General features: G+C 40.2%; 2 protein-coding genes across 3 annotated transcripts in view; one reads left to right on the top strand and one right to left on the bottom strand.

The window, feature by feature from the left end:
• Window positions 1-27,640, bottom strand: part of LOC120428812 (opsin, ultraviolet-sensitive) — a 306,492-nt gene that overhangs the window by 79,108 nt on the left and 199,744 nt on the right. The window lies entirely within an intron of this gene.
• LOC120428814 (protein yellow-like) lies at window positions 9,522-26,142 on the top strand. The gene is made up of 3 exons (XM_039593916.2): window positions 9,522-9,671; window positions 24,483-24,815; window positions 24,871-26,142. The coding sequence occupies exons 2-3, from the start codon at window positions 24,490-24,492 to the stop codon at window positions 26,000-26,002; spliced, it is 1,458 nt and encodes a 485-aa protein (XP_039449850.1). The 5' UTR covers window positions 9,522-9,671; window positions 24,483-24,489; the 3' UTR covers window positions 26,003-26,142.

The raw sequence follows: 27,640 nt of genomic DNA, 5'->3' as shown, positions 1-27,640 counted from the left end.
TGATTGAATGATTAAATGATTAAATGATTAAATGATTCAATGATTAAATGATTAAATGATTAAATGATTAAATGATTAAATGATTTAATGATTAAATTATAAAATGATGAAATGTTTAAATGATTTAATGATTAAATGATTAAATGATTAAATGATTAAAGGATTGAATGATTAAATTATTGAATTATTAATTTATTAAATTATTAAATTATTAAATTATTAAATTATTAAATTATTAAATTATTAAATTATTAAATTATTAAATATTTAAATAATTAAATAATTAAATAATTGAATAATTAAATAATTAAATTATTAAATTATTAAATTATTAAATTATTAAATTATTAAATTATTAAATTATTAAATTATTAAATTATTAAATTATTAAATTATTAAATTATTAAATTATTAAATTATTAAATTATTAAATGATTAAATGATTAAATGATTAAATGATTAAATGATTAAATGATTAAATGATTAAATGATTAAATGATTAAATGATTAAATGATTAAATGATTAAATGATTAAATGATTAAATGATTAAATGATTAAATGATTAAATGATTAAATGATTAAATGATTAAATGATTAAATGATTGAATGATTAAATGATTGAATGATGAAATGATTAAATGATGAAATGATTAAATGATGAAATGATTAAATGATTGAATGATTAAATGATTAAATGATGAAATGATTAAATGATGAAATGATTAAATGATTAAATGATTAAATGATGAAATGATTAAATGATGAAATGATTAAATGATTCAATGATTAAATGATTAAATGATTAAATGATTAAATGATTAAATGATTAAATGATTGAATGATTAAATGATTGAATGATTAAATGATTAAATGATGAAATGATTGAATGATTAAATGATTAAATGATTAAATGATTCAATGATTAAATGATTAAATGATTAAATGATTAAATGATTAAATGATTTAATGATTAAATTATAAAATGATGAAATGTTTAAATGATTTAATGATTAAATGATTAAATGATTAAATGATTAAAGGATTGAATGATTAAATTATTGAATTATTAATTTATTAAATTATTAAATTATGAAATTATGAAATTATTAAATTATTAAATTAATAAATTGTTAAATTATCAAATTATTAGTTAGAAATTGCTGAAAATTACATCTTGTCGTTCTTTAATGTTTCGAGTTGTATTTAGTTATTTCAACTAAGTATAACAAATTTTAGCTTCACTTAAATTTGAATTTTTTGGATTTTAGTTTATTTTTTATTTTTAATTTTATTATTTTAAAAAGAAGTTAATAAATTTAAAAAAATAATGCACCAATGTCCTTTAAGTTTGTATGAAATAAAACGTCAAAATGTACAATCGAAACAAAGTTTTTCCATATTTAGGAAGGGAATAAGAATTTTTGAGTGTTAACAAAATAAATAATTAGTTCTACCATTTACCGAATCGTCATTTTTGTACTTTCTTGAGACGCGTCTGCTGTAAAAAGTTAGGACGTGTCACAAGATAGCACACAAGCGACGAAATGTTTAAATTAGAATTACTGAAACTCCCAGAATATGCAAATAAGCTATCAATTTTTTAAATTTATTATTATCCACCTCATTTTATGTTTTTTCCATTTCCAAAAAAATACACGAAGGAGTCTATTGTGGTCTCTGTTGCAAGAACTGACGATCATTGGATTCGCAACCGCCAATCAAAGACTCCAAGGCTTTGGTTTGGTTTGGTGTGTTATGTATACTTATTCCAGCGAGACAACTTGTACACCTGGACGGATTTTTTTTTCTTCGTGTGGGATAAGCTATCGACCGTACAACAACTGAGGCCGAGACCGACGTTTTACTTCCCCATTCGATAAAAGGAGTGATGACACATTTCTCGTCTCAAGAAATTCGGGCGGGATCGGGGACAGTGATCGGACCGAGACCGACTGGGTGTGTGGCAATCCTGTTTGCAACTACACTGTAATTTCTTTGTTTTGGCAACTTTTGACTACCGAAGAATATGATTCAATCTATTCAATAAACAATTCAAAATTTCCATTTTGTATTCAAGCATCACACAAACAGATTTCGCTAAACGTAATTTTCAATTACCGGCCCTATTCCGCGGAGGCAAGAGCGACCAAAAAAGTTGGAACGATGATTATGATCGCGTGAAGTACTTTCTTCATGGATGACATCCTTCAGCATAGCGGCGATGTCTTTTCAAAGTTCTTCTTTAGTTTGCAATAAAATGCAATTTTAAGCTTCGTTATCCTTGGTCGAATTTCCATATGCACGTGGTTTGTTTTCTTACTGTCACCCTCCTTCCAGCAAACATGCGGCCGCGCGCGCGTCGATCAAGTATGCTTTGCGCGATGCTCTGACAGGCGTCGGTTTGATTTATTAAGATACCATGTCTAGTTTTCTGGCTTCGATTTTTTTCACCAATAAAATTAAAATAGCGGCTTTAGGAAAAGAAATTGGGAAATGGTTATTTAGAGAGATTTGTAGAGGGGATCTAGGAGCATCGTTTTGATACATAAAACAAACCATTTACCTGCCATTTACGCAAAATAAATGCAAAAAACTAACAACACCAGGGCAAGAAAAAAATGTAAAGGCTCTGTAGGCAGACTTAAGTAAAGTTTAAAAAATTTCAAAAATCATTTTTTATCGTGAAATTTACTCAGCTTTCGCATGAAATCAGAAGCGAAGCTTTTCGTGATCACAATCATGAGATAAATCGATTTTAGTGTAGAAACTCCTCAAAACAGTAAATTCTACTTAACTCGGTTTAGGTTGAGAATTCGACCATGCCGTAGAAGACTTTTTTTCATGTTTCGGGGTCCTCTAGGGGACCAGCAAGTATCCGCATCCATGAACCAAACACCCTGTATTGGTTCTGCCCATCGACGCCTGCATAATTGATGGTTGTCAAATCGAAACTAATTCAATTAATCAACCAACTCACCGAATGTAACAACAGTCTTTAATTAGTCTCCACCCGAAACCAGTAAACGAGTTCACTGTCCACACTGCGGTGGGAAAAGTCAACCATCAAAAAGGTTGCATAACTCTCGCCCTGTTTTGAGAGCTCGTAGGCCGGAAACGTAAAGTTGTCACCCAGATTCAGCCAGCAGTTGGCCCGCAATCGGAAAGGCATGACCCCAATATGTGATTTCGAAAATACATTCGCCCGAGGGGGATTTAATTTTTGGGGTTCCATCGAGGTTCCATTTCACTTTGTTGATGCGGACCCTTAATTTCCCTGCGTGCAGACTCAAACTTGATGGCACACGGGGGTCGAGCTAATTTGATTAATGGGTGTTAATCAACTGCGATATTTATGCTGCATGGTTTTTGTTTTGCGAATATCTTCCAAAGATATGACTTTATATGCCATCGAAATTACGTCAAAAACATAATTTAGTTCATGCTGATGCTTGGATGCGATCGGTTTATGACGGAGTCATGTGGATTTTTTTATGGCCAGTGTTGGCTTTTTATTGCGTTTAGAATGCCCTTTATAATATTTATGATGTATCTTGTGAAATGGATTCATGGGAAGCCTCCCAATGATAATAGAATTATGTAACTGACTAAGTGTATTTTTGCCTTGAATGTAGACTTGAAAATGAATGTTATTCTGAATTGTTAATAAATCATGCTGTCGCTTTTAGCAAGATTGCTATGGGTAGCAAGGAATTAATTCAGCTATTGCTGCTCTAAGCAAGCAGAAGATACAGATTACTAAATTGACCTATGAACAGCTACCTAACTGATGTGATACAAGATAAATCACATCTTGCCTCACTGTTGCCATCGTAGGAAGTAGTAAGTTACCATCTAATGCTGACTCGTCACTAAAGTCTGCTTTCTGTGTGCAGGTCTAACCTGAGGACAATATGGTCCGTTACCAGCAATTTGTCGATGGAGATTAATTCTCGCATCCTTCTCCCCAAGCATGTCAGTGAATCATAAAGTTATGGCTTCAGGTTTGATTGCCGATGGTCGAAAGATAAAATTTGTTGTTCCCTGAGGCCGGAAAATCCTGGCCCTATCGTGTTTACGAGTGTCCATTGTTTTTCTGTCTGCCTGCTAACAGGGTAGATATTGTTCAATCCCCTCAGGGACACGTGGAACGGCTCCGGAACGGTATCATCAAGAACCGGAAATTTTGGACACTTGTTAGCAGCAGGGTAAACCACCACCACCATCGTCGTAAATTTATTCCAACATGCCATAACTCTGCCCTGAGTGTTTGTGGCAGGTCATTGATTTTTGGCATCCCGGGAGTGATGGAAACAAGCCTGTAGGGCGTCATCGTTTACACTGGGGTGCAAAGATTTTTGCTATCAAACGTGTTGAACAAGTGAAGAGAGTTTTCCTTTTTTTTAAAGTTACTTAACTCATGACAGAAGTGTATTTTCGTTTTTTTAAAGGGTAAAGTCTTTTGATTTGTGATAACTGCGAACACAAAGTGTATTTATTTTAAGCAAAATTTTATTTTCTTTTTGGAAGAAAATTAAACTGTTGCTAGCAGTGTGAGAGTTATCCTTTCTTTAATGAGCTATGAGCTTTAGCATAAAAACGTAACTTAATCCACCTTTAGGTGGTTGGTGCCTTCCTCTCATTTATAGAGTGATTACAATCTCCTAAAGTGTCCACATGGTTTATGGATCTCCCCTAACGTGATCCCAGCACCTAAGAGGTCCTAATACAAATAAGTGACGAGTAAAAAAACAGACTTCCTACAGACTTTTTGTCAAAATTATACAGACACCGCCTTTCAGGAAAATGGCATCCCTCTACACGGCTTTTTCGTGGCGACCATTTGAGGTTATGTAAATTCAGACCATTTTTTAAACTGCTTGTAATTTTAGATAGGTAAGTCAGATCTTGAAAATTCTTAATCCACAAGAAAGGTCTTCTCATATGCTTTCTAAAAATATATAACATGTGAGGATTTCATGAAAAAACCACCCTTTTTACCATAATTTTAATTTAATATGAAACAGTTTTTTTAACATAACTTTTTAAATACATGAGAAAACTGCAAGAATTTAAATAGCAACTTAGGGGACGTTAAGACGGATCGATTAAAACCATTCCGGCCAAAATCAGTTGAGCCTGTGACAAGATATTCCAGTGACATTGATTAGGTACACATGTCTACATACAGCCAAACACACAGACATTTGCTCAGCTGGTGATTCTGAGTCGATATGTACAAATGAAGGTAGGTCTAGGAGGTCTAACTAAAAAGTTCGTTTTTGAGTGATTTTATAGCCTTTCCTCAGTAAAGTGAGGAAGGCAAAAAGGCTACGTTATTATGTGAAATAAAATACGCTGCCTAAAAAGTCAATAATAATAAAATAAAACCATTTTTTAAACTGAATGATTTTGAAAACATATCAGACTAGTGTCGAGATCAGAAGCAATATCCCAACATAGGGTGGATGTACAAAAGCTCAACTGAAGTGTGTGGAACGAAACGACCATCGTGCAACAGATTCCTTCGGGGAATTACTGAAGCGCATCATGGTCACTGTTGTGGCCTCTCGAGTGCTTTCCACAAAACCTTTTTCCAGCACTCATTAATACCGAAAAGCGTTGATTCCCTTTATATACGTCATGCATCCGGAGTGGGAGGATGACCCTATTGTTGACAACACACACACCATTTTTAAACCTTACCTTTTTAAAACAGAACTACAAATTGACCGGAGCTTAACCCATCCAGCATGTCCCACGTTATCTGTAGTATACAAACAAATCGGACAGTTTACCCTTCCAGAAAGGGTAAAACGCCCACCTCTTCTCTGGGCTGATGCTACTGCTGCTGGTTGAGTGATGATTTTTGACGCGCAGTGCTGCACTGTGAGCCATGTAAGGTACTTTTGCGCCACTAGATTTTTCATTCCTGGTCCCCCGGTCACGTACCACGTCGGGCTTCAGTGTGCTCAAAAATTTCCCCCGTTTGCATGGGAACGTAAGGAAATCTGCATGCAGTTATGTTGCACGCTGCAAAAGCAAGGAAATGACGCAGATTTCGGGTTAAATTTGGTGCTGGATTCGTCCTTGAGATGATACGTTGTGTTTCATTCATATCCACATTTCTCGTGGTTATATCACTGTCATTTTCGGATCTGAAAGACTCTTGAGGTAAGTGGTCCTTAAATGCAAGTAAAAATAGATCACTGTCATGAAAAAGCAGCATAACATTTACTAAATCAAGCGGTTATATAATTAACCTTTTGGCTACAAATTTCTAATTTATAACCATTTCAATCTGCAAAATAAAAAATATTTTTTACGAGCTAAAACAATAGAAGGGGCCGTACAGCCCCTCCGTTACGATTGAAAGAAAAATGAAGGTCAAATTTAAACAACCCATCAAAGTTATTCTGTGCATTTTCAAAAATTCAAATACTTCGATTTATCCTTTTTTAAAGTTGGTCATGATTTAAAATACATTAAAAAAAATAGTTTCAAAAAGCTCGCCCAAAAATAATGTTTCGATTTTTTTCTGAGAAATTTTCAATACTTTCCAAAAATTCCAATTTGCCTAGTACTTTTCTATGGACAGCCCCCAAATAAGACGATGGACAAAGTTTCAACCAAATAAAAAAAAATATAATAAATAAAAACAGTTTGTTCTTCTGTTCTACAGAATTGCTCATCGAGACAAAATTAGCCAAGTTCGGCTTTTTTCGTTTAGTCCATAAAATGTCTACATGTTATGAGGACAGAAAAATTGGGGTTGTTTTTGGGAATTACCACAAATAACTCCGATATCTTAGCAACACTATAATCCCGATTTCCAATATGAAAGAATGCAACTTTTGTGCAGTTTTCAGATATTTTTTAGTTAAATATATTATAGGGACCATCCATTTACCACGTGGACACCTTAGGGCGAGGGGGGAGGGGGAGGGGTTTATGTCGCCCTTCCTTTGAAATTGGTCCAAAAAATCAAAGGGCAAACATTTCTTTTTTTTTTTCAAAAAACTTCATTATTTTAATGAAAATATAAGTCAAATCAACTTAAAACAATCTAAAATGCATTTTTCTGCATTGATAATCATATTTAGCATGTTTGGGTTGAATTTAAAATAATTTGAATTTTTATGAAATTCCAATGTACAGCACCGCAAAAACTTTTATAATGAATGCAAAACAACTGGACAGGTGTTTAATGCATTGTTAAACACTTTTTTCATTCAAAGGTTGAAACCGTGGCTCGTAATAGTAGTTTATGCAACAAGTTGCAAAAAGAGGATTTTTTCAGCACGAGTCGTATATTTATCCAACGAGGTTCACCGAGTTGGATAAATACGAAGAGTGCTGAAAAAATCAAGTTTTGCAACGAGTTCCATACAACATTTTTTGCAATTCCGAAAAACACCCATTGAGTGAAATTTTAAGTCAAATTTTCATGTATTTTGTCAATAAATCGTTTAAATCAAAAAAAATTGAAAAGTGTTACTTTTCGAAACAAGTGCTAAAAGTTCAACTTTTCAGCACCCATTTCAGTGCTGAAAAGTAGAACTTTTCAGCATTTATTTTGAAAAGAGTTGCTATTCGATTCTGTTATTTTTGGTACAGAAAAGTAGGCTATTTCGTCGTTCAAGAATGACAGGAAAAGTATGTTGTTTCACGACGGAATTGCAAAAAATCAATTTTTAAACTTTTTTTCCTCGATTATCCAAAGTTTCGATTATCCGAAGTTCGATTATCCGAAGGTTTGTATGGGACAAAAAGCATTTTCTTCGATTTTTTATTTTTTTTATTTTTTTCTTCTACTTTTAACATCATTTCGAACTTAGGGCTCATCGGGACACATGGGACATTTACTTTTGAAAACGTCTAAACAGCTCTGTTAATGAGAATAACATATAAAAACTGAGCAACTCTCTACGAAATCGGCCGATTTTGACCATTTTTATTTTTTGTATTTTTTTATTTTGCTCAAACTTTGTGGGGGCCTTCTCTATGACCAAATAAGCTATTTTGAGTCATTGGTTCACCCATACAAGTCTCCATACAATTTTGACAGCTGTCCATACAAAAATGGTACGTACATATTCAATCAGCTGATCAATTTGGTGTCTTCGGCAAAGTTGTAGGTATTGTTGAGGACTATTGAGAAAAAATAGGTACACGGAAAAAATAACAGATTTTTTGATCAACTTTTTTTCACAAAAACTCATTTCCCAAAATACATATTTTTTGATTTTCGAGATTTTTTAATTTGTTTTGAGCTATAGAGTATGGTCAAAAAATCTGCCGCCAAGTTATGACTATTTGAAAAAATGGAAATTTCATGCAAAAACAAATTTGATTTAATTTTTTAAAGGAGAGATTGATTTTCCAATCGAAAAGTACTTTACAGATTTTTTTATAAAGGGCTCTGTTTTCAAGATATAGCCACCAAATGTTTTATTTTAGCGAAATATTTGCAGTTTTTTGATTTTCAAAAATAGTGACCATGAGTGAACATTTCCAAAAATATTTTTTTTATGTTCAGAAAATTTGCTATGAAATTGTCTTAGAGACATTGAAGATTGGACCTCAAGTTGCTGAGATACAGCCGCTTTAAGGAAAAGAAACAGGAAAATTGAAGTTTTCTAAGTCTCACCAAAACGACCCTCCATTTTCTAATGTCGATATCTCAGCAACTTTATGGTACGATCTCTTCGATAAAAATATTTTGAAATTTTTTAAATCAAGATTAACATTTTTAATGGGCGTAATATTCAATGTTTGGCCCTTTTGAAATGTTAGTCTTGATTTCAAAATTTCCAAAATATTTTTTTCGAAAAGATCGGAAAATTTCACGAATGTTTCATGTTTTAACATTGAAAATTGGACCATTAGTTGCTGAGATATCGACATTAGAAAATGGAGGGTTGTTTGGGTGAGACTTTAAAAACTTCAATTTTCCTGTTTCTTTTCCTTAAAGCGGCTGTATCTCAGCAACGCGAGGTCCAATCTTCAATGTCTCTTAGACAATTTCATAGCAAATTTAGCCATTTCCGGTTTTGGTAGAGAATTGCTCAACTTTTATTTTCTGAAAAATGTGATTCAGGTAAAAACAAACAAATAATATTTTAACAAGGTTTGAGATTATTCATATGGGTAATTCTCTAATGATGAAATATAAGCAAAACTTAAAGTTTGCAGACAAATAGGCTAACCCTGCTCTACTCGTATACGCCGAACATCCCCGATCGCCTGAGTTCACACACGTATGCAAATTCTCAGTCCTTCCCCGAAAAACTTCCGTCCAACGACGAGCTCACACACCGAACTCTACAACGGATCGCAACCCGATTGGTGTCCGAGTTCACAACACTCTTTGCGACTCGGTCAAGAACGAAAAGCCCGCGAGACGACCTTTAAATGCCACTGATCGTGTAGTGGTTGTCGTCGTCGGCCTGCGCCAGCACAAAACCAGCCATCCAGCACAAGATCACGTTCAGTTCGTGGCGAGCCTCGGTGGGCTTCAGGTAGCGTACAAGATCGGTGGAGTTAAGTTTAAACACACTAGTTAAAACACAGGTCGTCGATAACAATCGCGGGAAGATCGTCATTTGTGTGGTGATCGGTCAACCGCGTCTACGACAAGCAGGAAGATTGCTGATAGCTGATAATAAAACACGTAAGTTTGGCAAGTCGAAATTGGAGTTGGCCAAGTGGCACTTGGGTGTCGTCACTTTGGCACTAAAGTGGCTTTTGAAAAAGTGGAGTAATGTGATCGCGTGTGCGTGTGTTGCATTAGTTATGAGTGCTGCCATGTTAGATTAATAGCTAAAGGCGGCCAGGAAGTTTGGTTTAGCAACGGAGTTGTCATAGCTGGTACGACAGTGTCAACGATTGGTGCGTGGCAGCGTAGGTTGTGCAAAACAGTAACAACACCTTCTGGAAGGTCGTATGGAGTAAACACGTTAGCTAGAATTCTCGTTTTTCTGGTTTTTGATTTTGATTATTTTTGAAAGGGGTGTTTTCCCCATTTCGTGGAGATCATTCCAGTGCAAGAAACCGTGACGCAAAAGTGTCCACGCAAGATTATGCGGTTTAAGGAGAGATCCAAAATGGAACATGCAACTCTGAACCCGTTCGCTATCTTTTAAGTGGTTACGTAATTTCCCCACATTATGGTTTAGCCCAATGCTGATGCACCACATGTATGGTGTTTTTGGGTGTATCCCATTTGGCATAATGCCATTTGGCATAATGCCGTTTGGCATAACGCCGTTTGGCATAATGCCGTTTGGCATAATGGACGTTTGGCATAACGGTCATTTGGCATAATGGCCATTTGGCATAATGGTCATTTGGCATAATGATGTTAAAATTTCAAAATAAAGTTAATAATGGAATTGCTTTAAGAAGACCATATCAGGTTGTGATAACTGCCGGTGAAAGCTGATTTTTTTCTTTCCTTAAGATTATTTAAAAACTGCTGGCTACACAGCAAAAAAAATGAATTTTGGAAGGTTGAAAATTTGGTAGGTTGAATATTCCCGCTTTTTTGAGTAATATTACATAAAAAATGTGTAAAAATGTGAACCTGATGAATATTCATCAAAAACTGATGAATATTCATCAATTCCTGATGATTAGACATTTTTTCGACACAAAATCTGTCACCATTTCCTGATGAATATTACCATCATTTTTTTCTGTGTATGGGTGCCCAGAACTTGAAACGTTTGTTCAAAACGTTGCTCCACATGCTGAATATTGTTCCCAGGGCTATTTTAAGCCATTGACCCCTAGATTGAGCCAAATATGTTCGACATTTATGAAGGTAAATACTTCCTTTAAAGAAAGGGACACTTTCTAAGCTTGCGACAACTGCACAGAATCAAAGTTGAATTTTGGAAAGTTGAAAATTTGGTTGGTTGAATATCACCTCTTTTTGAGTAATATTACCTAATTTTTTTTTTAAACACGTGAACCTGATGAATATTTATCAGAAACTGATGAATATTTACCAATTTCTGATGTAAAATTAATCTTTTTTTTTTTACTCAAAATCTGGCACCATTTCCTGATGAATATTACCATCATTTATTTTCTGTGTGCTAAAAAATTTTGAATTTTCCTTCTAAAACTGAATTTTCTTCATTAAACAGGGGAAAATGGGCTTCAACTGTGGTCACAACTCAAGCGAGTTTTCCCTTCTTTTCAAAAAATATTCACCCATATCAGCAGTCAAGAGAGTTTTCCCTTCTTTTAAGAAACTCATTCAACTCATGATAGTAGTTATCTCAAATCAAAGAAAGTTTTTGCTTCTTTGAAGAAATGTAAATTCAACTTGTGTCAGCAGTTATCACAAGTCAAGAAAATTTTCCCTTCTTTAATGGAGAGAAAATTCAAACATATAGGGATAATTCAACTCGTGTTAGTAGTTATCACAAGTAAAGAGAATTTTCCATTATTTAAAGAAGGAAAAAAAACTCACTGACTTGTGATGACTACTGACACAAGTTGAATTTTTCTTCTTTAAATAATGGAAAATTATCTGTACTTGTGATAACTACTAACACGAGTTGAATTATCCCTATATGTTTGAATTTTCTCTCCAGTCAAGAAGGGAAAATTTTCTTGACTGCTGACACAAGTTGAATTTACCTTTCTTTGAGAAGTGAAAACTTTCTTTGATTTGAGATAACTACTAACATGAGTTGAACTTTCCCTTCTTTAAAGAAGGGAAAAATCTCTTGACTGCTGATACAAGTTGAATTTCCCTTCTTTAAAGAAGGGAAAACTCCTTGACTGCTGATATAGGTGAATATTTTTAAAGGAAGGGAAAACTCGCTTGAGTTGTGACCACCGCTGAAGCGCATTATTCCCTTTTTAATGAAGAAAATTCAACTTTTATCAGCAGTTATCACAAGCCTACAAAGTGTCCCCTTCTTTAAAGGAAATATAAACCTTGAGTCAGCAGTTGAAAGTTCAGAAAAAATGACCCGCAGCTTTTTTGGGTTAGATCCAAAGCTGAAGACGGTGAATATGTTTCTACGTATATGACAAAGTGGAATGCTTTACATTCGTGTTTACATTTCAAATAAAAATCTCAGTTTTGTGTATATTTGAATGGAAGTAGCGCCACTTGCTGATAAAATATTCAATTAATATTTACCCTGTAATATGAATGAGTATATATTGGTAGGATGTAACAAAATGAGCGAATTTTGCGTTCATTTCAGGTCATGATTCCCTAGATGCACAAAGCCCGAATCCCAAATATGAGCTTGATTGATTGTGACAGGACCTGGCGCTTTGACTTTGAAATTTAAATGGGATTTAAACCCGTATAATCGGTGCGTTTTGGTTTTGAGTTTTTAGTCCATTTTTGATTATTGAATTTGACCTCATAGTTCGTGTTCCAGGGAGCAACCCAGGAACAACCAAGGAACCGAAGAGTGTGCCAAGATCCGTCAAATATTAAGAATGTTACAGATTTTATAACACCACCGCTGAAAACTTCAACTTTTTCTTTAAGCTCTTCGGCCAGCACTTGCTGCTACTGCAGAAAATATTGAGGCAGGCTACTCTCATGTAACCACCCACTGAGAATTTTGCTTGAGCCTCGACTCGATTCGGGCTCGATCTCGAACCAGATCGACTCATGGCTCGAGCCAAAATTCTCAGTGGGCAAGCAAGCTGCCTGAAGAACTGAAGAAGTGTTATAAATTCTATAACATTCAAAAAAGTGCATCGTTTTCTAAATGTTAAGCTTTTAAAATGTACTAAAAACTGCTGTCCTCATTCAAACTGTAGTGCCGATTGATCCCAGTCTATGGAATTGACATAATTTTGAAAATTTAATATCATTATGCCAAATGACCATTATGCCAAACGGCATTATGCCAAACGGCGTTATGCCAAACGGCATTATGCCAAATGGCTTTATGCCAAATGGGATACACCCGGTGTTTTTCATGAATGAACGCCTCGAGGAAAGTGCTGCTGCACATTAGAGTTGCTTCATTCTCATGCTGCATAATTGCAACCTATCACTGGCATGGCTGAGAGCTGCCGTCTTGGGATAATTAAGCCGGCAACCAGAGTGTGAAACTGACATCGTTTAGAGGTTAATTTGTCCGACTTAGCGAAATACATAGAACAAAAAACTAAGGTTTATAGTGGAAGGGTCACTAATGGATTTGGTCGCATATTTAAACCAAAGTTTCTCGGAAATGAATAAAAACTTAGAAACTATAGTCACGATTGGAGTGGGAAGAACGAAAAACCAGATTGGTGAGGTTAACTTTCAGTGCGAGATTTTATAGCTGGTGAGACGAGCTTGAATATGAATATGGTATGTTGTCAGGATTGTCAAGAAGTTTAGATTCAAGATATAGATCTAACAGATTATTGCAGGAAGTAATAACTTCCGCATTTTTAATCATGGTTGCTTGTAATTGAAGAACCTGTACTAATGTTAACAAGTAACTTAATCCACCTATGTGGTTCATGCCTTCCTCACTCTTTGCCAACAATGAATAATATGGAGGGTTTGGACACAAATTTCATATTTTTTTTTAGAACCGGAGAAAAGTACACAAATTTCACTTAAGTGGTCATAACTCAAGACAGGGTTACCAGATATTCAATGTTTTGGACTCGTTGGAAAGGTCTTCCGATTACACTGACCAGTAAAATCACCATTAACCAATTTTTCAACCAATTTTTGATCTTTAAAAAGCATTGGAAAGAAGAACTCTTAAAATATTAGAAAATTTTAGGGTTGGAAGTTTAACTTGTTTCATGTGGCATTGCCAATGTTAAAGAAAAAAACATTTTTAGGGGTCAACTTTGGCTGTGTTTTTTTACTAACATTTCCTACATTTTCAGTAAAAAGAAGTATGCTGTAATTTTTCTAGTGCCCTAGACTAAGCCTCTACGCATTTATTTACAATTTAAATGATAATGGTGCCATTCTATAGCAGAAAATGTGAATAACAAGTGAAAAATTGAAAAAAGTGACTGTAAACGTGAAAAAATAAGATAGGGAAAATGTAATTATATCAGTTGGTAGAATAAGCCAAATACTACCAAAAACAAACATAAACTAAACAAGAGAAATGCAAATTAAAATACTAAACATAAAACAAGAAAAACAAAAAATCAAGAGAAATAAAGTTTTTCGTAGAACAAAAGTTGCTCAAAATGACCTCCTCAACACGGGAAAAATGAAAATTTTCGAAAAAATTGGACAGTAGAGGGTTAAGAGTAGCCAAATCAGCTAATATTTTATTTTCTGCTCAAAACGGTAACAAAATAAGAATTTTGAAATTTCCTTACTTTTTGTTCACTAAAATGCAAATATCGCGACTTTTAATGAACATAAATTTCATGTTAAAATGTTCTCTGAGAAATTTGGGACCATCCATAAACCACGTGGACACTTTTTTGAAATCTCATACCCCTCCCCCCACCCCCTTCGTGGACAATTTTCATACAAAACAAATCTTTTTTGTATGGAACGTGGACAATCGCTGAACCCCCCCCCCCCCCTCTAAATTGTACACGTGGTTTATGGCTGGTCCCTTTCCTACAAGCGGTATCCAAAAGTTTTGGTTGCAAAAATTGGCTAATTTTTGAAAAATTTTCAAAATGTTTTTACTAGAAATACATTTTTTTACCCGAAAACGAAACTTTAAATTAAAACTTGAAGCACTATACTGCCCATGTTCGCATAAATGTCCCATATGCAAAAACAGCAAGCTGAGAAAAACGCATCTGAAGTTTGTCCCACACATAAGGCTATACGTGTTAAGTTTTCGTGAAAAAACTGGATTTCCTACTGATTTCTAGAACAAAGTACTGGATGTTATAGGCTTTTCTGAAAGAGCACACGATTTTGAACCAAACTGCTTCATTAACTAAAAAACGAAGAAAATGCATATGGGACATTTATGCGATCATGGGCAGTATAGACGATCATATTTGAATGACTTTGGTATGTTTGTTACGGGCTTTTTGAAAAATACTTGAAAAAAACAAATTTTTCGTTCCAGACATTGTAGTCTATCAATCTAGGGGTGAGCACCAAGATTTTGACTACATTCATTTTGTTTGTGATGGCTTCATTTGGAGAAATTGGCATTCGACAATGACATTTGGAAAAAAGTGATGGATATTAAAATATTGCTTTGACTTGAACTTGAAGAGTTTTTCTTTAAAATACACGAATTTCTAAAAATCATTTACAAAACACGTATTTTTCAATTTGATTTCTTTTAAAAAGCTGACCGAAGCGATTTCCCAGGCAATTTTACATAAAAGTTTTCATATTGACTATTGCCCTGAGTCCAATCCTTGTGGGGTGGTTTGTCATTTCTTTTTGTGATTTGGGCAGCATTATCAGTCTCGAAAATCTTTTAATCGGAAAGCTTGTCCAATTTCTCAATATTGAGGCGTGGATGAAATCAACAAGTGGTTGTTAAAAGTTAATTATAACTTCTTGTTCTGCTCAAAGCTGCAGCAGCTCAATGGATTATTAAAATCATGAAATCATTGATGAGTTTCTTTATTAAATTGTTCAGCCGTGGAACCACATCAAAGGCTTAAATGAAACTGATGACCTTGCCTCTATAGTCTCCAACAAAAATTCCAAGAGCCTTTGCCAGCCCAAACTGCGAAAATCCTGGGGATAGTGTTTGCCTATCCTTTCGATATCAAAGGCCTGACCTAAACTATTCAAACTGGTTGGAATATTCATCATGGAGCGAAAGATGCAAAATGTTTAATTATTCCAACACTATTCACCATTCATCTGAAACCGTGTTCAGCAATGTGACCTAGACGGAAAGTTTAATTTGCTTTGTCGTCAAAGGGGAGAGCGCCTGTTGAATTATTTTGTTGTTGATTCTAGAGAAGCTCATAAAAGTTTGCTCTGTGTGAAATGGGGGTACCGCTGAACTTTCAACTTTCATACTAACAAGTAGTGAGTGGAATGAAGAAGTTAAATACTCTGAATGAATTTCACGAATTATCGTCAACTGGGGTCGCAATCTTACCATTCTATCGTTGTGGCTCAAATTGACGTAAACGCCTCTCAAGAGCTATCCCAAGTCAAAAAGCGTTAAACTGTTCCACGCGATCGCTTCTCACTGTACTAAAGCTTGATTTTCTTGCTTAGTTTCAACCCAGTGATTATCTGGACCAATTCGAGCCCGAAAAAAGGCACCCAGCAGCAGCACCACCGGCTGTGCGCGTGGTTCGGCCAGGTGGGCACATGCTTGACCTTGTCATACTTTTGCTGACGCCTGCGAGCGAGTTGCAAATTATGACGAGCAACAGGCAGCTCTACTAAAAGCTCCAGGGGGGTCAAGCTACAACTTTGCTGGACAGGTCAGGTCTTGCAATGGTAGACTTCCACGAGTTGGATGAAAATGTTGTTAGATTGAACACCGAACCATTTTTTAAGAATAAATTTTGTAAACTGAACAAAAATAAGACTTAAAGACGGCCTTTGAACTCGTCGGTGCTGAGTTGTTTACGAAGCCCGTCAAAGGAAACTTTCAGCACTAGCATTGTGCGATCTGGAAGTATCGGGTACTTATTAAAACTGACGGACAGCAGCAGCACTGGTTAGTTTTGTGCAAGTCACCGGTAGAACTAATTAGGCAAAAGACCTAGAAACGGCACTGTGAGGAAATTTGAAGGGGGATTAATTTCGTTTCACATTACCATGAAAAGAGTTTTAAATCATTATTTTTTTTTTTGAGATTTACCTCTGATGTTTTAATCTATTAAAATTCCACGTTTCCTTTTTTGCAGAACTAAATCAATATAAATCGATATAATTGAAAAACACACGGAAGAAAAAACAGGTATTTTTAACAAAGAGGCAAATGATTTCAAATTTTTCATTGTTAATGGAATAATATTATAATTACAGCAACATGGATTGAATCACGCACTCACTTTTCATTGATTGATCAATTGTTGCTAATGATCTCATTTTTTTCCACTTTACGACCCAACTTAACACAACACCCACTAAATGCAACCTTTCTTTATTTACAATGTTGTTTTTTTTTAGTTCATTGTTTGCATTCACCGCAGAATTGAACAGTCATTGAACTCGTTTCAAATGCGAAACAATGCATTAACGAGTTCAATATAAGCTCAAAATTAAATTTAGATATGATTTATTTTTTTGCAGAATAACAATGCACAATACCAATTGATACAATTGATTTCCAATTGATGTCAAGCGTTCTACTGAACCCAATAATTTGTTTCAAGTGCTGGTGGGCAATGATCAGCTTTTCCAATCAATTACGGAAGCTGATTGTCGGGAGTAATCGAACGGTAAATCCTTGGTAGAGATTAAAATTAATCGGCATTCGGGGAAAAACTAAAGCTAAAATCGGTTCAGCCAGTGCAGAGAAAACTGAGTTACATTATAAGTCACACACACATACACACACAGTTTTTTTTTTTTTTTTTTTTTTCATAAAATTATTTTTATTAGGTCCTTTTCGGTACTGGGACCTGGTTAGGACCGAGTCGGCTTTTGTAATTACATTTGGCTTAATAATTACAGAGGATCTTGTGTGTAAATGTTAGTGGGAGGGGAGCCGATTACCCGCGGCCTACTCGGGGTTAGTAGGGAAGGGATTGATGTTAAAGACAAGGCGTGGGAAGGGAAGGGGGATTGTGTAGGGGTCTTGGTTGGCTCTGCTGGCCTTTGCGTTTTGTCCTCAGCCGCAACTCGGTGTCCAGCTGCTGGGGCGTTCTTGCTTTGCTTCCGGTGCAATCCAGAAACGACGGCTTTGTGCGAAGGCGAGTTATACTAACAGAAGGAAAACTAACTGAAGGAAAACTAACTGGAAGAAAACTAAATGGATATTTTGGAATCTGAGAGGAACTGATAGATCGGATAGAGAACATCAAGGTCAAGTTGAGATAACGCGTCTCGCATCGGGATTTCTGGTGGTCTTCCTCGGGCCCTGAGGGTATCTTTCAACTTAATTCTGTGAGCCTGGTGATCTGGACACGCCCATACGAGATGGTCGATGTCCTGATAACCCTGCCCACAGTCGCAAAGGTTCGTATCACTCATGTTGATACGGTAAAGATGAGCCTTGGACGAGTAATGGTTCGACATAAGGCGGGACATCGTTCTGATGAATCCACGCGTCAAGTCCATTCCCTTGAACCATGCTTTTCTTTGCACCTTAGGTCGTATGGAATACATCCAACGTCCCTTGGTGTCGCCGTCCCATTGTGTTTGCCAATCCAGAAGCGCACGCTGTCTCGGAAAACCGTAGCATTCTTGTAGGCTAATTGGCCTTTCAAAAATGTCTCCACTCTCAGCACCCTTCTTGGCGAGCAAGTCCGCTTTCTCATTACCCGGAATCGAGCAATGAGCGCGGACCCATGCCACCGTGATGCTGAAGGACTGAGCCGCCAGGTTGTTTAAAGTCTTACGTATTTCCGTGAGGAAAAACGTAGACTCCCTGGTCGGCTTCAGAGACCGGATAGCCTCAACAGAGCTAAAGCTATCGGTGAAGATGAAGTAGTGGTCAGGTGGCATGGTCTCGATGATTCGCAGTGCGCAGTAAACCGCGGCTAACTCTGCGACATAAACCGAACTCGGGTCCTTCAGCTTAAAGAACAGCTGATAAGATTCATGATAAACACCGAAGCCCGTACAGCCGTCAAGCTTGGAGCCATCGGTGAAGAATCTGTTGTTTGGAGGAACATGGTTGTACTTAGATGCGAAGATCGACGGTACAACTCCCCGCAGAAGATGGTTTGGGATACCGCGAGTATCGGCTTTCATGGACGTGTCGAAGCCAATCAGGGTGCTGCTGGTTAACGGAGGCGTGCGCTGTACCGCTGTGCTCGGGCTCCACTCCCACGATGACATAAAGTCATAATATAGAAGCATGCGCCGAGACTCAACGTGAAGGTTCAGCAACGTTTCAAAGTTGTCAATTACCAGTTTATTCCTGTAATCACACCGGATCAGGAACCGGTAAGACAGTTCGTAGTAACGAGTTCGCAGAGGCAACACTCCCGCCAAGACCTCGAGGGTCATGTTGTGAGTTGAGTGCATGCATCCCAAGACAATGCGAAGACATCGGTACTGTATCCGCTGGAGAACCAACAAGCGTGATTTCGCAGCTGACTGGAAGCAGAAACTGCCATATTCCAGCACCGAGAGTATCGTTGTCTTGTACAGTCGAAGCAGGTCAGAAGGATGAGCACCCCACCGGTTGCCAGAGACGCTGCGCAGAAAATTAGTTCTTTGCAGGCACTTTTGCTTCAGGTAGTTAATGTGCTTCCCCCATGTTCCCTTTTGATCGAAGATGGTACCCATGTACATGAAGTGGTCCGACTGCTCGATAGTCTTTCCCGACAGAGAAAGATTGAGCTGCGGCGGTTCATGCTTCCCCGTAAAAACGACCAGTTCCGTCTTCTCCGGAGAGAATTCAATACCCTTTCCAACTGCCCAATGGGCCAAGTTGTTCAGAGTATCTTGCAAGGGTTCTAGCAGATCGACTTCTTTCTTGGCAGCGATTGAAACCACTGCGTCATCTGCGTACTGTATAAGGGTGCAGTCTCCGGTCAAGCAATCATCGATATCGCTGATGTAGAAGTTATACATGGATGGGCTAAGGCGTGAGCCTTGTGCCAAACCCATGTAACTTATCCGGGTGATTGCCAGATCACCTTGCACAAAGTGCATGTGTTTTTCTGACAACAGGTTGATGAGGAAGTTGCACATCGTCGGATTGAGACCGCTCCGCCGCAGCTTTACTCCCAACACATCGATGGAGACTGAATCGAATGCACCCTTGATGTCTAGGAAGACAGAAGCCATTTGCTGTTTTTTACCACGGGCTATGTCGATCCCTGTGGCCAGCAAGGCTAGACAGTCGCTTGTTCCCTTGCCTCTCCGGAAGCCATACTGCGTGTCAGACAGCAAGTGCTCTCGTTCCATCCATGGTTCGAGGCGGTCGAGGATCATCTTCTCCAGCAACTTGCGTAGACACGACAGCAAGCTGATTGGACGATACGAGTTGTGGTCGGACGCCGGCTTACCGGGCTTTTGAATGGCAACCACCCGGACCTGTCGCCATTCGTGTGGAATTATGTTCTGCTCCACGAACTTGTTGAACAGATTCAACAGACGCTGCTTGGCGACGTCCGGAAGATTTTTCAGCAAGCTGAACTTGATCTTGTCCGGACCAGGAGCAGTGTTGTTGCCCGTCAATAGTGCTATGGAGAGCTCTACCATCGAGAAGGGAGGATTAGAATCGCTCCCATCAACAACGTCGAATGATGGTTGTGTCGGCACCGAGTCCGGGCACACCTTCTTGGCGAAATCCAATATCCACTTGTCCGATTTTTCCACACTCTCGTTCGGAACGGAACCTCTACGCATGGCCCTCGCAACGCGCCACAGAGTGCTCATGGACGTATCTGCTGGTAGTCCTTCAACGAACTCCCGCCAGTACATTCGCTTCTTCCGCTTCAGAGTATTACTGTACCTGCGATCAAGAGCTCTGTACTTTTGGAAGTTCGCTCGGATTCCACACTTGCAGAAGTCCACATAAGCTTCTGACCTGGCCGCCGAGAGATCCGTACACTCCTTGTCCCACCAGGGAAGTGGAGGGCGCGTTCGGATGTATGGTCCCGGGACGGGTTTCGTCTGAGCTTGTAACGCACTGTCATAGATCAAATTAGCCAGATACGCATATTCTTCAAGCGGTGCCAACCCATCTCGCAACTCAACTCCAATAGAGACTGCCTCCGCGTACTGTTTCCAGTCGATATTTCGCGTCAGATCGTAAGGCATCTCCACCGTTGTCGATTGCTGTGGGCCATGGCTAACCAGAATAGCGATCGGCAAATGATCACTGCCACGAGGATCTTGAAGCACGTTCCAGTCACAAAGAACTGCCAGACTGTTGGAACAGAGCGACAAGTCGATGGCACTCGCCTTCGTACCGGACGAAGTTGGCGTTGGTGGTGTTGCAATCCGCGTAACTTGCTTGTCCCTGTTTAGGAGGGTCATCTGGAAGTCGTCGCACAGTTCATGAATCAGATATGCTTGAGGGTCTGACTTGTGGCTTCCCCACTCGGTGCTGTGAAGATTAAAGTCACCCAGAACCAGTCGCGGTGCCTGCAACAGCTCAAGCATACTCCACAACTTTTGTCGAGTTAACGACACCTGTGGGGGAACATAGACGGACACAATGCAAATGTCCAGTCCTCTGATCCTGGCCTGTACTGCGACTGCTTCAATTCCTCCTAGCTTCGGGAGCGTGACCTTTCTAAAAGTGTGGCATTTCCTGACCCCAATCAGTACGCCTCCACCTCTATTTGGTCCTGCCCTGCTCTCTGTGATGATGTTGTACCCCCGGAAAGCTGGCGTCTCATCTCCGATAAGAAACGTTTCGCTCAGCGCAAACACATCACAGTCTCGTTCGAATGCGAATTGTTGAAAATCGTTTAACTTGGGGGTTAAACTTCTACAATTCCATTGTAGAAAGGAGATGCCGTTTTTCGTTTTTGGTGTATTACCCATCAAAGGAAATGAACGACAAGAGGGGCATCGTGGTAGCAAGCTGTTTCCCGATGTGTCTAGCGAGAGGCTCAAACCGCTTTATGATTAAACGCGTCGGTTCACTCACAAAAGAGCACAGCCATTCCACGATTGTGGAAAAAGTAAGGACTCCTTTGAAGGCATCGGTTATCGGATTCGGTTGAGGAACCGGTTTTAAGGGGATCTTTGGCAGCTTGGGAACGGGCTTCAGCGGCTTGAGAGGAATCGGTGCCGGCCTCGGTGCCGGCTTCGGAGCGGGCTTACCCGACGGACCGAAAGGAAAATCCTCCTCGAAGTTCAACGAGTCACTTTCCTTACCCTTGCCGCCCGCGGCTTTTCTGGACTTGGAAGCCTTGTTGCGCTTCGGGTTTGGTCCGGAAGAGTCACTTTCCTCGTCTCTCTGGAAGAGGACCTCCACATCGGAATCTTCGTCCCCCGAATCTTCGTCCGCCAAAGGAGCGAAGCGATTGGGGTGGGTCACCTGACTAAGGATTTCCGCGAAGGACTTCTTGGAGCGTTCCCTCAAGGATCGCTTCATCTTGTCCTCGCGCTCCTTGTACTTTGGGCACTGCCGAGTTTTGTGCGGTTCCCCGCCACAAAGCAGGCATTTTTCAGCCTGCTTTTGGCATTCCACGTCCTTGTGGGGGCCTGCGCACTTTGAGCACTTGCTCTTGTTGCTGCAGTAGGTCTTGGTGTGTCCCAACTGCTGGCAGTTTTCGCAGCTCATCACACGCGGAACGTACAATCGGACTGGAAGCCGAAGCTTGTACAGCTCAATGTAGTCCGGCAGAGCTGACCCTGCAAAAGTCACCCGGAACGAGGCAGAAGGAATGAACTTCTTCTGGCCACCCTCGGTGGTGACGTTGCCCAGTTGCCGGCACTCGAGTACCTCCACAGCTGGAAGTTTAGGGTTCTTGAAGCGTCCCACCGCCCTTGAGAGGTCGACAAGCGACAGACTGTCATCGGTCACCACGCCGTCGATCTCGACTTTGTGGGCCGGAATCCAAACACGATACTCAATGCTGAACCGCAGATCAGTTACGATCTGATTAGCTTGCACCGCGGAGTTCACGATCACGCGGAGCTTGCTCTTGTTCAGCTTGGTACATTCGACCACCCCAGGATAGTGCTTCTGCAAATCCTTGGTGATCTGTACAAAGTTTAGCGGCTTCTGTTTGGGCCGGAAGAAGACCACCCATTCCGTTTGCGATCCCTCTTGATACTGACGAGGACGAGAAATCGGTTTTTGAGAATGAGGATTCAGGGGCGGGGGAGGATTTGGATCCGGATTCGGCACCGGTGTTTTAGGAGGAATTGGATCTGGATTGGGAGGAATCGGTTCTGGAGTCAAGGGAGGAATCGGGTCTGGAGTCAAGGGAGGAATCGGGTCTGGAGTCAAGGGAGGAATCGGGTCTGGAGTCAAGGGAGGAATCGGTGGTTGAGGGGGAACCGGATTCGGATCTGATTTAGGACGCTTTCGCTTCGTCCTCTTAGACCCGTCCGTGGATCCCCCTTTACCGCCATCATTCTTATCCTTCAGGAAGAGGTCCCTGTTGGTGGTGTTTGAAGGAACTCCCAAAACGGAGTCCTCCATTTCCACGTCCTCGTCACCCTCAAGGGTTGAATCGAAATCGGATTCCTCATGGTCCGACTTGGTCGGATCCATGTTTGCGAAGAAACGCGATAAACTAAACGAAAATGAAAATTATGAAACTAAACGCAAAAGTAAAAAAGGAGAAAAGGAAAAAAAACTAACCGAGAAAAAAAACTATGAGAAAAAAAAAAAAAAAAAAAAAAAAAAACTAAACGCTAACAAAAAACTTGCTTTTCGCACTCACCGCCGAACTGGCCACACTGGCTGCCGCCCGCAGCGGGATGCGCGGGAAGCTCGTTTTCGCGCGCTTGTTGTTGTTGTTGTTGTTGTGCTGCCTGCTGCCAGCCACGTAAACAACGGGGTTGTCTCCGACCTGGCCTGGCCGAAAACTGGTCCGCCGACCGCAGTCGACTCTCCGGGGCCGATTCCACCGACCAACGACCGTCTCTCGCCTCAGCTGCCTCCGCGGCCGCTGCTGCTCACTCCTCCTGCTGCTGCTGCTCGGATGCAGGAACTCGTTCCTCTTCCGCTGCTGCACCGCCGCCGTGTCCACGACGACCAGATTGTGGCCTCTCTGACCACCGGAACGGGCTTGTCCGCTCGCACACGCCTCGGAATCGCCGTGAAAAACGCGCCAAACACACCGCGAAAAAACACGACTAACCGCTGAGACTTCTGCCGGAGCAATGACACACAGTTTTCTGAGTCGATATGTACACATCAAGGTGGGGTTTTGAGCTTTAAATAAAAAGTTCATTTTTAGAGCAGGATTACAGCCTTACCTCAGTGAGGAAGGCAAAACTGTTAATGCTTTCATAGGAACGATTGACTTTTGCAGATACCAAGTTTAGAAAATGATACTTCTATCACAAGCTTCTATCACCTGAACCGGGCAATTGGTTTTTCCAGCTGGTCGGAGTCGGGGATCGCACAAGGAATCACATGAATAATTTTAATCCGTTTCTGGTGTGTTTGAATTGGAACTTGATGTGCGCAATTATTAGGCATTAACTTTGTCTGATGTTGCCTGCACTGATGGTGGAAAATTGGCTTCGAAACTTGTCCGACATTTGAGTCCCTCCGTTTGGTTTCATTTTTTGGTTCAATTATGCTAATTGGATCATTGCTGCTTGCACGGATTCAAAGTCAATTATGCATGCCATTACTTGATTGCTTGATGTAAAGGTGGAACGTGCCGTTTTATTTGACACATTATTGATCCTTACACAGATTAATCTGATGAGTAAATTAGGGAAATTAATTGCTCGTCATTCTATTTGCATTCGTTTCAGATCAACCATGAGTCGGCTCCACTGGAGGACAGCCCTGCGGCTTCTAGCCCTCACATTTCTAATCACACTGATTCCGGAAGCAAACGGATATTCACCGTTCATGAACAACCGTCATGGTTCGTTCAGTAAAGCTCCTGAAAATGGCACATCGGAACATTTGGCCAGCCCTTACATCGCCCCGGGAGGACTGGCAGCTCTAGGAAGTAAGCAAGCTAACAAGGACAGCTTTGCCACCAGCCAGGGCAAGAACGCGTTCGAGGTGATCTACCAGTGGAAGGTGATTGACTTCCTGTACCCGAGTCTGCAGGCCCGGAACAATGCCATTCGATCGAGGTGAGTTGGAAGGTTGGCTAGGGAGGAAGCATAATTACAATGATTTTGATTTCAGGGCATTCATCCCGGAGAACAACCTGCCGCTGGGTGTAGACCGGTTCAAGAATCGCGTCTTCATCACTACTCCCCGCTGGAATCCGGGAGTCCCGGCCACGTTGTCTTATCTGCCGCTGCCAGTGCAAGACCAGAGTCTGCCGTTGATTCCGTATCCGGACTGGAGCTTCCACACGACCCCCCAGAATGCGGACTGTAGCAAGTTGGTGTCGGTGTATCGGATCTACGTGGACGAGTGCGACCGGTTGTGGGTTTTGGACGCTGGAGTTATCGATACGTTGACGAACCTGCAGCAGGTCTGTCCGCCGAAGCTGTTGGCGTTCAATCTGCACACCGACGAGCTGCTATTTTCGTACGAGCTTCCTCCGGAGCAGGTCAAGCAGGACTCGCTGCACACGAATGTGGTCGTTGACATTCGGGATGGTCAGTGCGAGGACGCTTTTGCGTACGTGGCCGATGTGTGGCGTTACGGCGTGACCGTGTTCAGCCTGCGCGAGTTCAAGAGCTGGCGCACGACCAACTATCTGTACAACCCGAACCCGGTGGCCAGTGACTACAACTACCAGGACCTCAACTTCCAGTGGTCGGACGGAGTGTTTGGGATGTCACTGTCCCCGGTGCACCGTGACGGAGATCGGATGCTGTTCTACCACCCAATGTCGAGCTTCACCGAGTTCCAAGTTCCAACGTCCGTGCTCCAGAACGAAACCATCTGGCAAAACTTTGGCTTGGCGAAGGCCTTCCAGCCGATCGGCAGCCGTGGCAAAACAGGTCAGTCCTCGACCTCGGGAGTTTCCCGCGAAAACGTGCAGTTCTTCACGCTGGTCCAGCAAAGCGGCGTCGGCTGTTGGGACCTGGCTAAGCCGTACAACCGCAACAACCTCGGAGTGGTCGAAAAGGACCTCGAAAAAATCACCTTCCCGAACGACCTCAAGCTGGACCGTGAACCGCGCCAATCGGTGTGGGTCATCAGCAACAAATTGCCCGTTTTCCTGTACTCCAAGCTGGATTACACGGAGATCAACTTTAGGATTTTGAGCTCCGAAGTCCAGAAGGCCATTCAAGGGACGGTTTGCGACCCACGAAGTCCACCAAATCTGGCGTACAATCGCGAGCCGGAGTGTGACCAGTGAAGCATGATGGCTTTTTTTAATTACGGAGAAAAGTTTAATCCTTGCCGGTATGCGCCCCGGCGAAACTCATTAGAAGGTAGTACTAGTTCTATTGTTGCGAAATAAATTAGCCGGCTCGCTGCTGGGTACACCATTTTTAATCCCGCCTTGTTTCAGTTTGGTTGATTTTTTTTTCATGCTCCATTTGTGCTATTAATCCTTGGGGGAATTTCTGCGTTATGAAAAGTTGCATTTAGCTATTAAATTCCGCGGACCGTCATTGACGACACTGGCATGACAATCGCCTTGGGGGAAAATATAAGACTTTATTGCCAGAAAAGCGAGAGGGAGGACAGTAGCCAAACAACATTAAATTGTACAGTGCAGGCGGGGGTGTTTAACAAATATTTTTCAGAATGGCACGTCCAAGTTTTCCTTAAACACCCACGGCTTGACTTTGTTGACAGCAACAGACGCAAGCTCCAACTTTATAGATGGAAAACGCATTCTTAGAACGTGAAGCATATCGTCACTGTCGTGCTAACTTGTCGCACGTCGATTTTGGGCCAAATTGGGTTAAGAACGCCATTTTGTGTAGCTCACAATGCCTCACCTTTTGACCTTCACAGATCCCCAAAATTCGATTTCAATCCTGAGATATTCCATAAAAGCCGAAAAAAACTCTGTGCATTGAAGTCGCTCTTCATATTAAAGAAGTTTCAATCTTGTCGTGCTATATTGACACAACCTGTAAATTGATTATGTAAGTGCGACAACTGGCCAAAGGGATCTCAGGTCAGAACGTGTTTGACACAGGTACGAGCTCGACTACCGTAAACATTTGTAATTATGAATCGGGACCTAGGCAATCAAACTTCGGGACAATACACAGAATGGTCAACCATACAACATATGTTTGTGTTTATTTACATGGCGTGCTCTGGTTTTTGTTTATTCAAGGTCAAACATTAAAACGCGTTTTTTTTTCGGAACGTCAAAAAGTGGCAAACGACAAGATAGCACGACAGCGTCGATATGCAAACGGAATAATGTTTGACGATGTGAAAGTTTTTCCTAGGAAGAAAAGTTCCATCTTGTTGCAGCCAACTAAATAAAATCATTCACTAAACAACTTTTGCAAGATTCCTACTCGGCTCTAGGCATTTGAAATGTGAGGCTATCCAAAAGTCTTTTACACCTGCCCAAAATCCGCTACGACTCTACCGAAGCTATTTCCCAAAAAAAAAAATTATAAGAGCATTGAAAGATAACATATGAAAGACAATAGCTTAGAGGACCCTTTCAAAAAAAAAAAAAAAACCCTTGATAAAAAGGTACAAGACGACACAAGAAAATCGAAAAGACTGGGAACTAGCAACACTGTCGCTGGAACTGCAGTTAATTTATCACAAATCACGAACTGCATACCGGAAGGTTCGCACGATTCTCGGACATTCGTTGTTGGTACGTGAAAGTGCGAAACTGGATTATCATGTTGCATTTTAAAGAGTCCAAGTCCAGGTACTAAGCCATGAAGTATAACTCTCTACAGTCGATGGAGCTCGCATTTCCCTCACTGTAAAAATTGTGTAATTTTGGAAGGTATAAAATTTGTGTTAATGTTCCTTCTTTTATGATGTAGTATTACCGAAATTTGAT

Source organism: Culex pipiens, chromosome 3, assembly GCF_016801865.2.
Source record: "Culex pipiens pallens isolate TS chromosome 3, TS_CPP_V2, whole genome shotgun sequence".
Lineage (NCBI taxonomy): Eukaryota > Metazoa > Arthropoda > Insecta > Diptera > Culicidae > Culex > Culex pipiens.
Note: the sequence above shows the minus strand (reverse complement) of the source record. Positions and strands in the feature narration are given on the sequence as shown.